This window comes from Coenobita brevimanus, chromosome 61 (genome assembly GCF_032717465.1).
Source record: "Coenobita brevimanus isolate Jiangsu-jjx chromosome 61, ASM3271746v2, whole genome shotgun sequence".
Classification (NCBI taxonomy): Eukaryota; Metazoa; Arthropoda; class Malacostraca; order Decapoda; family Coenobitidae; genus Coenobita; species Coenobita brevimanus.
In genome coordinates this window covers 7413046-7426386 of record NC_137014.1, presented here as the reverse complement: position 1 = coordinate 7426386, position 13341 = coordinate 7413046, and the positions used below count along the sequence as shown (strand labels likewise).

General features: G+C 40.5%; 1 protein-coding gene across 1 annotated transcript in view; it reads right to left on the bottom strand.

Annotated features, from left to right (window-relative positions):
* LOC145403617 (40-kDa huntingtin-associated protein-like) overlaps nucleotides 1–13341 on the bottom strand; it is an 88574-nt gene that overhangs the window by 48251 nt on the left and 26982 nt on the right. The window contains exon 5 of the mRNA XM_080275293.1: nucleotides 2172–2301. Within this exon, the coding sequence (XP_080131419.1) occupies nucleotides 2172–2301 (130 nt within the window). The remainder of the gene's footprint in view (nucleotides 1–2171; nucleotides 2302–13341) is intronic.

Genomic DNA, 13341 nt, shown 5'->3' with positions numbered 1-13341 from the left:
TGGTAACTCTGAATAACCCCTAAAGCAGGCCTCCATGCTGGCCCTCCGTTATCAGTTTACTCTCATCTTCCGAAGCGAGAGTACGTATGTTTCTTCTTGCTGACTTCAAGGCCTTTTTTCACCCCCATGCAAATGGCCCTGTGACCTTTACCCCCTACTAAACCTCGTGTGGAAAGAGGTAAAGGGCTGACAATTGATAAAAGAGTGACTACGATCTTTCTATTGAGTAAAACAGTGCAAGTGGATTTGTAAATAATGTGTAAATAATGTGTAAACAGCAAGTGAAAGTAATGAATGTATATATACGTGAACAATGGAAAATAGTTTTATAAGTTATTTCAAGTGACAGTGCACAACAATGTAAATAAAATAGAAATGTAAATAACGTAAATAAAATAGAGAACGTAAATAGAAATGTAAATGAGTAGTATTATAAGAATACGAGTATATACCCTAGGAGTAATGAAAGTGAAAGTTTCACTCTAGGATGTCTGAATGCTATGAGTTATGAGAGTGAAGATGAAAGTGACATTCACTCTCAATGCCAGTATACAGGACGAGAAAGTGAATGCTACGTATTTTACTGAAAGAAATTGAATCCCTACAGTGACAATAAACTAATACTACTGAAGGAAACTTATGGATAAAGACTGTAGATATATATAAGTGTTATATAGTAATAGGAATATAAAGTGTGAGGGGTTTTATGAATAATAAATGACAGAGTAACAAAAGCGAACTAGTGCCAGTGCGACGATCAGACGCGCTCGTAATTTCCATTGCTTTCACAGTGTTTTTTTTTTTTGAGTATGGATCCCAAACTACTTGAAAATTGTAGAATAGTGTTTATAGTGTTTGTATCTGGCTGTGGTAATCATATTACGGGTTGTCGGGAAGTGTACAGTGGAGACTTCGTTACCCTACTTCAGATGTCTCCACAAGTCCTACGGTAACCGACGAAGGCTCAACAATCATTCCAGGAGAAAGCTGAAGGTATGTGCCATAAGCATATGTAATTTTAATATTCTAGGACTAATAACTGATTTTTGGCAAATATTTTTTGAGAGTCTGTCGGAGCCCAAATAACCCCGCGGCACACGCAAGTCATTGGTAAACAAGCCCGCGGTGTAGGGGTTAACACATTATGGATGTTATAACATGTTAAATGGGACTGTATACCTGTACTTGGATTCAGTATGCACGAAAGCCTAAGGTAACCTCTAAGTTAGAGTCAATGTCTACCAGTATTGGCCAACTAAACAGTGCTGCCTGGAGCAGCTTTGCTTCATACACTGCATTCTTAACCCCTTAACTGCGGGTGTCATTCCACAATGACACTGAAAAAACTGGACCAAACCGCAGGTGTCATTCTAGAATGTTTGTGAATATTTTGAATACCGCGCATTTTTAATGCACGCCAATTGTTTCAAGGGAGCGTAGCTATTACGTTCTTTCATTCCTGCCGACCCCCCACCTCCCTCCTCCAACCCCCCAGCCCCCCCTACCCCCGCCCAAACATGCATCAGTCTGTCCAGCTTTGTGAGTGACAATGGCGCTGACGTGGCAGTGAAGTGCGGGCAATTACAGTGCCTTTTATCTGCCTCAGTGAACACAAAGTGGGTGTTTATCGTATGTGCAGTGTTCATATATGTTTATAGTGTTATTATCAGATTGTGGTTGGCATTTGGCATTTGGTAATGGAGTGTGGGGCGAAAAATAGTAATTTTAGATCGCTCACTTCTAATGGCACTGCCTGTCCAGTGAAATTCCACGAAGTCATGAAACCTACATCATTGCAAAGCTGAAGGTTAGTGCTTTCTAATGGTACCTTATTTTTTGCTCTAGCTTTATTCTGTGCAGAGTTATAAAGGTTTAAAATTTGTTTACATTTTGGCTGAAACCCCCATGGGGGGGGGGGGAGTTGGGTCAAAACAATGCCCGCGGTTAAATGGTTAAAAGGAAAAGCATCACCTTAATTAGGACGCCGTTGAAATATGTTTCACTCTGACATAGTCTGGAAAACACAAATACCTGTAACATATAAATCTAGTCTCTACTAATTAGCACAACAGTATGAAGTCCCACACTGAAGGAGGACTGATTGTTTTACATATGACCGGTTACTCATTGCTGATTCCACTGGTGAAATACAAAAACTTTCTTCCACTAACCAAGTTCTATTTTGCATGATGCAATATAGCCAAGGCAAGTGAGATGGTGTGAAGGTGAGCCACTATGGAGGTCTGCAGCGGAGCGTAGATAAGTTAATGCCTCCGATGGCCGCCCCAGTGATCGTAGTGCCTGCAAGCATAATCAAACCACACTGTATTACTGTCTAGTTTGTGCACAATTTTTGTACAAAAGCAGCTCAAAGATGAAATAAGCTTTCAAATATTTATTACATAGTAATATGTGCTGGAAGTCAGGTAAATGTTGGTTATAAGTTCATTATAAAAACACAAATACCTACACCAATAATACTTAACTGTAGCTGCTGCTGCTATACAAGTACTATACTGCACAAAATTGTTTTTAATCCTCCCTCATTCACGTCACATATATACAGTACTGGCTAACATAAACCTGTGACTGAGCCAAGTATAAGACAAAAGCTACTGCAGGGTTGGAAAAAAAAAAAAAAAAAAGTGTCATGACTTATGGCAAGACAGAGATTTAAATCATGTCATAAATGTCACACACATCATAACTGTCATAAATTTGTAAAACCAAAAATGTTCAAAAATACATATAAAATGCATGCATTTGAAAAGCCATGAAAATTCACCAGTAAATATAGCTCTGTTTCAAGTTATGTCCCCAAAATCTGTAGAGTAAGTGTCAGATTAACGTTGTAACCAATACGATCTGCCAAACTGATATACTGTAAAGCCAATTCATGCAGTTTTTCTGGCACTGGACTGATACTGATTTTTACTGTCAATATTGGCATGTTGGATATGGATGGAAGAAACATTACTGTGCCTTTATTTACCATTCTGTTCACTGCTTAGCCTGATTCTGTGAAAGTGTTGTTACCCTGACAAAGATTTCTTGCTAATAAAGAAGTCTTACTAAAAAAGCATTGAAGAAAAAAATTAATAAAGGTCAAAACCAGTGAGGTGAGAATGAGGTATAATGGGCCTACTGTACTGGGAGTGTGCAAGTGTCGTGGCCATGTGAGCTTATGTATGGTAATGGCTTGCTGTACGTGCAGGTTGTCGACATAAGCACAAACTGCCCACAATCATCAGCTCTTACATTTTTTATTTAGTTGCAATATTTAGTAGCTCTTCTCAGTGTAGTGCTTAGAAGTAGACTGTAGCACCAGTCAATCAGGGCTGTACTTCTAAGGTGGAAAGCTGATGACAGGGAGAGCTGAAGCTCCCGTTTCATCCGCCCTCTGGGCTAGCTCCTGACCATCCCCCTATGCTGAACTTTCAGTGTTTCAGCAACACTCTCTCCAATACAAGTTCCCCTGTCAACATCAACCTACGTGCACAATACATACTACACTTCCTATTCAAAAATCAACAAAATTAGCATCCATTCACCAAGCTTCACAGTCACCAGGGGAAGAGGGGAAGGGGACCATCAAAGCCCCCACCATCTGCCCCTCTCACAGTGACAACCAAGCAAGATGCCTGGAACCTCTGTCTGACTCATCACTTCATTTCTACAACATTCACAGCCTCTCCTCAAACTTTCTCTCTGTTGAACATCACCTCTCCAAACACCTTGCCTTTTCCTCACTGATACTCAGCTGTCTGAGGTCACTGAGAGCAAACTCATGCTGTATCCTCCTACTTTCTCTATGCTCATTTCAAAGACAAAGGTGGCTGTTGTGTACACGTGCGCAACGACATATCTTACTCCTGTGTTCCTGAACTTTAATCTGCAGAATTCTCTACTCTCTGGCTTTGGCTATCCTGTCACTCTCTGACTAAATATATCTGAATTGTTTACTTATCCCCTAATTTTACTGAATTTGAAAAATTCTTTGACTATCATACTTCTAAGATGGAACACATCGTATCAATCTCTTCTCTGTAATCTCCATACTAGGTGATTTCAATGTTCACCACCACCTTTGGCTATCCTCTCCTTTCATTGATCCACCTGGTGAACACGCCTACATCTTTTCTATCCTTAATGACTTAAAGCAGCTTGTACAGCATCATACCTGTATCCCTGCCTGCCTTGGAGAGAGTTCAAACATACTTGACCTCTTCCTTACATCTAACCCATCTGTTTACGCTGTTAATCTTTTCTATCCATTGGGCTCCTCTGATCATAACCTTATTAACTTAACCTGTCCTGTCACTCCAATATGGCCACTAGATCTTCCCAAGAAGTGGCAGCTGTGGCACTTTGGAGATGCTGACTGGGAGGCCCTTGCACAGTATTTCTTTGATTTTCCCTGGAATGATTATTGCTTCCATGGCCAAGAGCCATCTGAGTGTGCCTTCTGCATCACGGAGGTTATTCTCTTGGGCATGGAAGAATATATTCCTTTTTCATAGCCTATGAAAAATGCAAAAAAAAGAAAAACCTTGGTTTAATCACACTTGTTCTAATGTTGTACACAACAAGGAGAAGGCCTACACAAGGTACCTGAGCCAACCACCCCAGAATCTCATCTCTTTTATGTCTCTGCCCAGAGTCATGCTAAGTCTGTTCTTCGCTCTGATAAAAATAATTTCATTCGTACTAATGCTCTGAACTCTCCACCTCAAATTCTTTCTGCTCCTTGTGGCACTTTGTCAAAAACCTTTCTAACAATTTTACCTCATCATCTTTCCCTCCTCTTTTCCACTCTGATGGCTCTGAAGCTATTTCTTCTACTGATAAAGCAGACCCCTTTGCACAAACCTTCTCTTCCAATTCCACTTTAGACAACTCCAGTGCTGTTCCTCCACCACTTCCCTCCTGTGAGTTCCTTGTGGCTGACATTAAAATTTCTTCAACTTATGGATTTTCTGCCATCACCTGCCTCAATTCTAACTAGGGTTATGGGCCTTACGGGGTCCTTCCTGTTGTCCTCAAGAAATGTGCTTCTGTGCTTACACCCTGCCTAGGTAAACTCTTTTGCATCTGCCTGTCAACTCCTTCTTGCTGGAAGTTTGCTTTCATTCAGCATGTCCCAAAGAAGGGTGGCCATTCCCAGCCTTGTATCACCCAATTACTTTAACATCCTGTATTTCAAAAATTTTTGAATCTATCCTTAACAAAAAAAAAAAATTTTTAAGCACCTTTCGTAACACAACGTTCTTTAGATCATAAGTATGGGTTCCGCCAAGGACACCCCACTGGCGATCTTCTTACCTACCTTTCAGACTCCTGGTCATCCTACTTTCAGGACTTTGGCGAAAGCTTTGCCATTGCACCTGACATCTCAAAGGCTTTCGATCGTGTGTGACATAAATCTTTAATTTCCAAACAGCCCTCTTATGGTTTCTATCTTTCATCTGTGCCTTCATCTCTAGCCTCCTCTCTGATCATTCTATAGCTGCTGTTGTAGACGACCACAGCTTTTCTCTTATGGCTATCAATAATGGTGTTCCTCAAGGCTCTGTTTTATCACCAACTGTTTTCTATTCATCAATGATCTTCTAAGCTGTGCATGTAACCCTATCCACTCATATGCTGATGATTCCACCCTTCACCTTTCCATTCGCTGCCCGCAGTGCCCATCTCAGCAGGTACTTCAACAAACAAGGGATGAGGCTATGGGACACTTAATGTCTGACTTGGCTCATATTTCTGATTGGGGTGAAAGTAATCTTCTTGTTTTCAATGCATCAAAAACTCAGTTCTTACATCTTTTAACCTGACAAAATCTTCCACAGGAATATCCTTTAATTTTCAAAAATATCCAACTGAATCCTGCATCATTTTTAAACCAACCTGGAGTTTCATTCTCTCAGGATTTATCTTGGAAAGATCGTATTACCTCTCTTATAAAATCTGACTCCAAGAGATAGGTGTGCTAAGCTGATTCTGTGCCTTTTTTACCCCAGCACAGCTGTTGACTTTATACACAGGTTTTATTCACCCTTGTGTAGGGTACAACTCTCGTGTGTGAGGAGGCTCCTCACATACAGCTGTTCTCAACAAGGTGAGGTCAAAAGCTTTTCGTTTCATTAACTCTCTTCCTCTTACTGGCTCCCTTCAACCTCTATCTCTTCGCTGCAGTGTTGTATCTCTATCTCTTTTCTATCACCACTTCAATGGTCCCTGCTCCTCTGAATTGTCTACTTTCATCCCTTCACCACTATGGTAGATACATAGCATCTGTCTAGTAATAAGCTCTCATCTCTTTTTCTATCCAGCTCTCTAGTGCAAGAGTTAACTGTTATTCCCAGTCCTTCGTGTATGCAACTGGCTAACTCTGGAAGTGTCTCCCTCTGTCTGCATTTCCTACTGCCCATGATCTTCAGTCTTTCAAATGCAGTTGTCCAGGCATCTCAAAATGAACGGATCTTGAATTTGGCTCTCTGTTATCTAGCTTTTGTTTTTTCTTGGAGAGAATAATCTTGCAGGCTCTTGGTTTTTGGTTCCTTCTTTCTTGCATTAAAAAAAAAAAAAGTTTTAATAAAGAAGTGATTTACTGCATGTAATAAAGGGATGAATGACATTTGGTAACTTCATTTAAGCTCAGTTTCTACAACAAAACAATCCTTCAGGTGAAGAAAGAACTGCATATTAATCTTGCCACAGCTTCTTTACAACTTATACAGTACAGTACAATGTTTGCAACTTTGCACTCAAATATAAAATAATAATAAAAGAAAGACTGTAAACTGAGGACGGTGTGCATGTAAACATGATTGTGAGTTAGTGACTAGTGCATGTGCACATAAATAATGCCAGGCATGGCAGGAGACACTGTGCACAAAAAGCATTTCTCTCTTAAACCTGAGAATCTTCAACACTGAGTTTTTCAAGGTTGAATAAAGATATACTTGACCAAATCAAGTCTTAAAATAGAGTACAGTATAGATAGGCATGATATGCTTAGTGTGTCAAATGCGAGCAACTACACTACACTACCCTACTGTACCACTGTAGACAACTGTAGGAAGATATAAATGGAGTCAGTTAAGAATGACTGATTTTAGCACTCATAAGTGTAATGTAATTGAGATGGGCATAAGAAAGAGAATACCAAACTGGGATTACAAAATGGGAAATAAAGATATCAACAGAGCTAATCAGGAGAAGGACTTGGGGGCACCGTAATAATACTGCTGGAATTATTGTCAGAGAAGCATATAAATAACTAGTGGAGCATATAATCTACTGATAAACATAAGAATGGCAGTTAATTATATAAGTGAGGAAATGCAAAGTAAATTGATAATGACAATAGTGACACCAAGATTGGAATATGCTGAGGTGGTGTGGTTTATATAAACATTAAATAAATTAGAAAACGTGCAAAGAGTGGCAACAAAAATGATACCAAGTTTATGTGATTTGCAGTATGAAGAGAGACTGGAAAGGTTCAATCTGACTACATAACAGGAATGAAGAGAAAGAGAAGATATGTTAATGATGTATAAATATACACAGTTAACATGGATAAAGATGATTATATCATAATGGATGAGAGGAGAATGAGATGACAGTTTTAAATTAGATAACAAATTGCTCAGGTAATGTAAAAAAAAAATATAGCTTTCCAAATAGAAGTACAGTATAACTATCTATCTATCTATCTACTGCCAGATGCCTCAATCCCGTTTGGGGTGGCCACAAACAAATCGCCTCCAAGTCGCCCTGTCCCCCGCCATTTCACTCCCCTGCTCCCAACTCACACCCCCCTCTCTCATATACCTCTCCACCCCATCTCTCCATCTCATCCTCGGCCTCCCCCTCCCTCTTTCCCCCTCCACCTCACTCACATACACTCTCTTCATCAGTCTTTGACCCTCCATCCTCTCCACATGGCCAAACCACCTCAGTGTGTTCTTCATAACGCTTCCTATCACATCCACATCCACATCCACACCACAACGCTCCTTTATATCCTCATTCGTCAGCCTGTCTCTCCATGTGACTCCACAGGCTCCTCTTAAATAACTCATTTCCACGGCTCTCACTCTTGACTTGTGTCCTTCCAACAACGTCCAAGCTTCACTTCCGTACGTTAGAGTTGGTATCACAATACTGTCATGTAGTAACTTTTTCACTTCCATGCTCACTTCCCTGTTTCTTATCACTGCTTTCAAAGAACCAGTAACCTTTCTTCCCTGCTGTACCCTTTCAAGCACTTCACCCTCCAAACCTCCATCCTTACTCATCACACTACCCAAGTACTTAAACGTACTCACATTTTCCAATTCCTCACCATCCAACCTCACTGTACATTCACTGACTTCACCTCTCTCAAAGACCATCACTTTACTCTTCCCTACATTCACTTTTAGATTCCGTTTCTTACACACTCTCTCAAACTCATCCACCAAGCCTTGCAGCTCCCCTTCATCTTCACTCAACAACACGGTATCATCTGCAAACAACAGTACAGGGAGTTTCCAAACACTATCCTCTCTCACCAGGGCCACTCCAACATCCACTACCCTACCTTGTACCTCTTTTATTACCCCATCCATGTACAGATTGAACAACCATGGAGACATGACATGACACAACCATGGAGACATGACTAAATGGAATAATTTGGATGAACAGAGTGGTTTGTGCAAAGAATATCCATGCTTTCAAAGCAAAGTTGGATAATTATATATATCACTGGAGGCAGGACAGCATGAGCTTAGGTCAAATCTATAGAACACAAATAGGTAAATACTTAGCCATTCATCCTTTAATTCCAGGAATGCAGTTTTAACTGTGATATATATAAGAGACAATCCTTGACCACTAACAAGCACAGTCTAATCTCACGGATTAAAGGCGTATTTTTACCACTGTGCAGTGACTCTGTAGGTTGGTCTGGCATGTAGTCGGCAAATGATCATGAGGTTACATATTTTTATGCACAATTACCTCTGCCAATGAAGTTGGAGGAGGTTATGTATTCACCAACATTTGTATGTTTGTTTGTCTGTCCACATGATACCTCCAAAAGTTCTCAATGAATTTAAATGAAATTTTGTGGAAGGGTGGGCTATGGGCCAAGAAAGAATTGATTAAATTTTGAGGCGGATCCAGCTCCGGATCTGGAGTATCCTGCACAATATCTCCAAGAGTTCTCAATGAATTTGAATAGAATTTTGTGAAAGGGTGCACCATGGGCCAAGAAAGAATTGAATAAATTTTGGGGCTGATCTAGAGACAGATTCTTTGTACCCTGCATAATATCTCCAAAAGGTCATTATGAATTTCAATAAAATTTTGTGGAAGAGTAGGCCATTGGTCAAGGAACAACTGCTTAAATCTGGGGGCAGATCCAGATCCTATGTATTCCATACAATATCTCCATGGATCTGGATCTGGATTTTTTTTTAATGGCAATGGCATTGGTGGAGGTATGCACTCTCTGAGTGCTTTCTAGTTACTGTTTAATTTTATGGCTAATGACCAGATGGCCAAGACTTTACGAATTTTAAAGGATAAACGCTGTGTTTCATTATCTGGGTAATGACTGTACATTTCCATATGCTATGCATTTAATATACAGTACTGTAACAGACAAATGTAAGGATGAACCCAAACTGTTTTATAGATTTGTCAATGGCAAATTGAAACAAAAGGAAGGAATCACCAAACTGAAAGTAGATGGAGAGGTCTATAAAGATGCGGCAATGCAAGCTGAAATAATGAACAAACATTTCCAGTCAGTTTTCACCAATGAGAGTGAGTTTGTGGAAGGGAAGGGTGTGACTAGAAATGTAGTGATGAATGATATAAAAGTGGATGTACAGGAAGTGTATAAATTACTGGAAACTCAAGATGTAAGGAAAGCCCCAGGACCAGATGGAATCTCTAATTGGGTACTGAAGGAATGTAGAGAACAACTGGCGGATAACATTTATGGTTTAATTGTGTGTTCTCTGGAAGAGGGGAAAGTGCCTCAAGAATGGAAAAAGGCAAATGTGGTACCAATTCATAAGGGAGGAAACAAGGAAGAACCCATGAATTATAGACCAGTGTCCCTAACCAGCATGGTTGGAAAATTGTGTGAGAGAATCCTGAAAGATAGATGGATGAAATATCTGGAAGAGATGAATATTTTGGCTGATAGTCAGTTTGGATTCAGAAGTGGAAAGTCATGTGTTTCCAATCTGTTGAGCTTTTACTCAAGAGCAACTGATGTGCTACAGGAGAGAGATGGTTGGATGGATTGTGTGTATTTAGATTTGGAAAAGGCCTTTGACAAGATACCCCACAAGAGACTATTGTGGAAACTAGAGCACAGAGGATGACTGAAGGGAAATCTCCTGGAATGGATGAGAGACTTTCTGAGAGACAGACAAATGAGAACAGTAATAAGGGACAGGATGTCTGGATGGAGAGAAGTAACAAGTGGAGTCCCCCAGGGGTCTGTGTTGGTGCCAGTAATGTTCCTGATTTACGTTATTGATATGGTAGAGGGAGTGAACAGTTATGCAAGTCTGTTTGCTGATGATGCAAAGATCCTGAGAAGGGTAGAGGCAGAGAAGGACTGTAAAATGCTGCAGGAAGATCTGGATAGGATACATGATTGGAGCCAGAAGCGGGAAATGAAATGCAATGCAATGCAAAGAAGCACTTCATCCTCCAAACCTCCATCCTTACTCATCACACTACCCAAGTACTTAAACGTACTCACATTTTCCAATTCCTCACCATCCAGCCTCGCTGTACATTCACTGACTTCACCTCTCTCAAAGACCATCACTTTACTCTTCCCTACATTCACCTTTAGATTCTGTTTCTTACACACTCTCCCAAACTCATCCACCAAGCCTTGCAGCTCTCCTTCGTCTTCACTCAACAACACAGTATCATCTGCAAACAATAGTACAGGGAGTTTCCAAACACTACCCTCTCTCACCAGGGTCACTCCAACATCCACTACCCTACCTTGTACCTGTCTTATTACCCCCATCCGCGTACAGACTGACCAGCCATGGAGACATGACACATCCCTGTTTCAACTCAACCTTCAAAGAGAAAAATTCACTCAGTTCATCATCCACACGCACTGCAGCCTTAGCACCATCATACACTTCCAAGAAAACATGAAACACCAACAACGTATATGACACACCAAGTCACCAACACTGCATCTACTATTTCTCTATCACCCATGCATCAATAAAAGTTCTGAAATGAGGAGTTTCCCTCCATTCTTTTTTGTTAATCTTTATGAACAACTATATAAAGATGAAAAACTCGGTTCCTTTATTTTCGTTATCTGTTCCGTAAGTTGAGAAAAGGCAAAAATAAACAGATGGAGCACATAAAACTTACATAGATAATGTACAGTAACTAATATACATTTGTAAAGGAACTTGTTTGAAATAAATGTTTTGGAGAGGATACCAGAGTTTTTGTAACATCACCATACACACATACTGACATCAATACATTATGCAGGTTAGTATAAAAGACAGAAATATGCTTCTTCAACTAATCGGCCCTAATTCATCGGTCAAAAGGCCGATTACTGATTAATTGGCAAAGTGGCTGATTAGGCTGATTACCGATTACCTGTTGATTAACCCAATCCTAGCAAAAACATCACTTATATTGGTTTAAATGTCTTAATAACCTTTCAAAATATAACCACCAGTGAAGTACAGTAATCATTTAATTGGTTCTTCAGAATGAAAATGCAAATTTACAAGTTAACAGAACTATAATATTCTGATGTAGTTTAACAAACTGTATTGTATCTGTCTACTGCCAGATGCCTGAATCCTGCAAGCGGTGGCCACAAATAAATTGCCTCCTTGTTGCCTTGTCCCCTGCCATTTTGCTGTTCTCCCCCCCCAGCTCATGCACCCCTCTCTCATTAGATATCACATCTGTAATTCTATTTCCATCCCCCCATAGCAATGGCTGTTGCAATATTATCAGCATATTTGGTGGTACCTTGGACTGCCATCGCTGGCAGGGTAGGGCTAGCAGCAAAGGGCCTTTCTGGTCACAATGAAGCAACTGTGCTGAGAGCGGTTATTGCAAACATTAATGCTTATCAGGGTAGAAGTGCGGGTTCAGTATAATAGAGTATTTCACTAACATCCGGTCTTAGTACCAATCTGAATTCTGTTCACTTTTTTCTCGAATCTGTATCCCCTTTACCCCTGTTCCTCACAGAAACTCAGATCTCTCCCTCTACTGATATATCCTTGTTTAGTTTTCCTGGTTACCATCTCCTCACAAATTTCCATAACACGGGTGGCACCTACTGTTATATCAGATCAGAATGTGCAGTTGACATTATTTTGAACTTCACTTCAGCTAACTTTGATTATTCATTATACAAAGCAAACTGCCTAAATATTACCAAATATATTTGTATAGTTTATTGCTCCCCCCATGCTTCTTCAGAACCCAACTTATCTGACTCCATAACCACACAGTTGACCCACCTTAACCTCGCCCTTTCCACGGAACTTATCACTTTGGGCGATTTGAATGTCCATAACGGAGAGTGGTTATTGCATTTTACCAGGGCTGACAACTGGTCTGGAATGCGAGCTGTTTGCTGAATCATTTAATCTCATGCAATTAGTAAAACAATCAACCAGAATACCAGATAATTCCGACCATGGTGCCTATCTCTAGGACCTACTCCTGACAAATAATTCAGATCAATACAGGATACAGAGGTTCCATCACCACCTGGATCCTCCAACCACAATCTCATCAAAGCCTCATCAGCCAGTTTCCCAAAACCTCCCCATTCTGAATCAGTCAGGGTGACCAGATGGCACTTTGATGGGGCAGACTGGGATGGATTTAGAAATCATCTTCCTGTTATTCCATGGCAGTCTTTCTTCTCCACTGACATCAATTCTACCCAGTTCCACATTAATGACTTAATATAAGCTGGTATGGAATTGTTCACACCCATTCACCACGCTGCTTGATTTCTGGAAGCCTCCTTATGCAGTCCCTTATCCCTGAGGTCACACTCTATGACCCCGCCCCAGGTATTTTTTGGGCTGCCTCTCGCAACCCCACCCCCAACGTTCACACTTCTCACTTTCTGCACCCAATTATCATCCCCCATCCTCTCCACATGCCCAAACCATCTCAATCTACCTCTCCTCATCACAACACGAATACACTCCAGCCCCATTCTTCCTCTTAATTCTTCGTAAACCTAACCCCCTCAGGCACTGCACATCCACCTAATCACTGTCATTTCTGTACATTTGAGCCTGC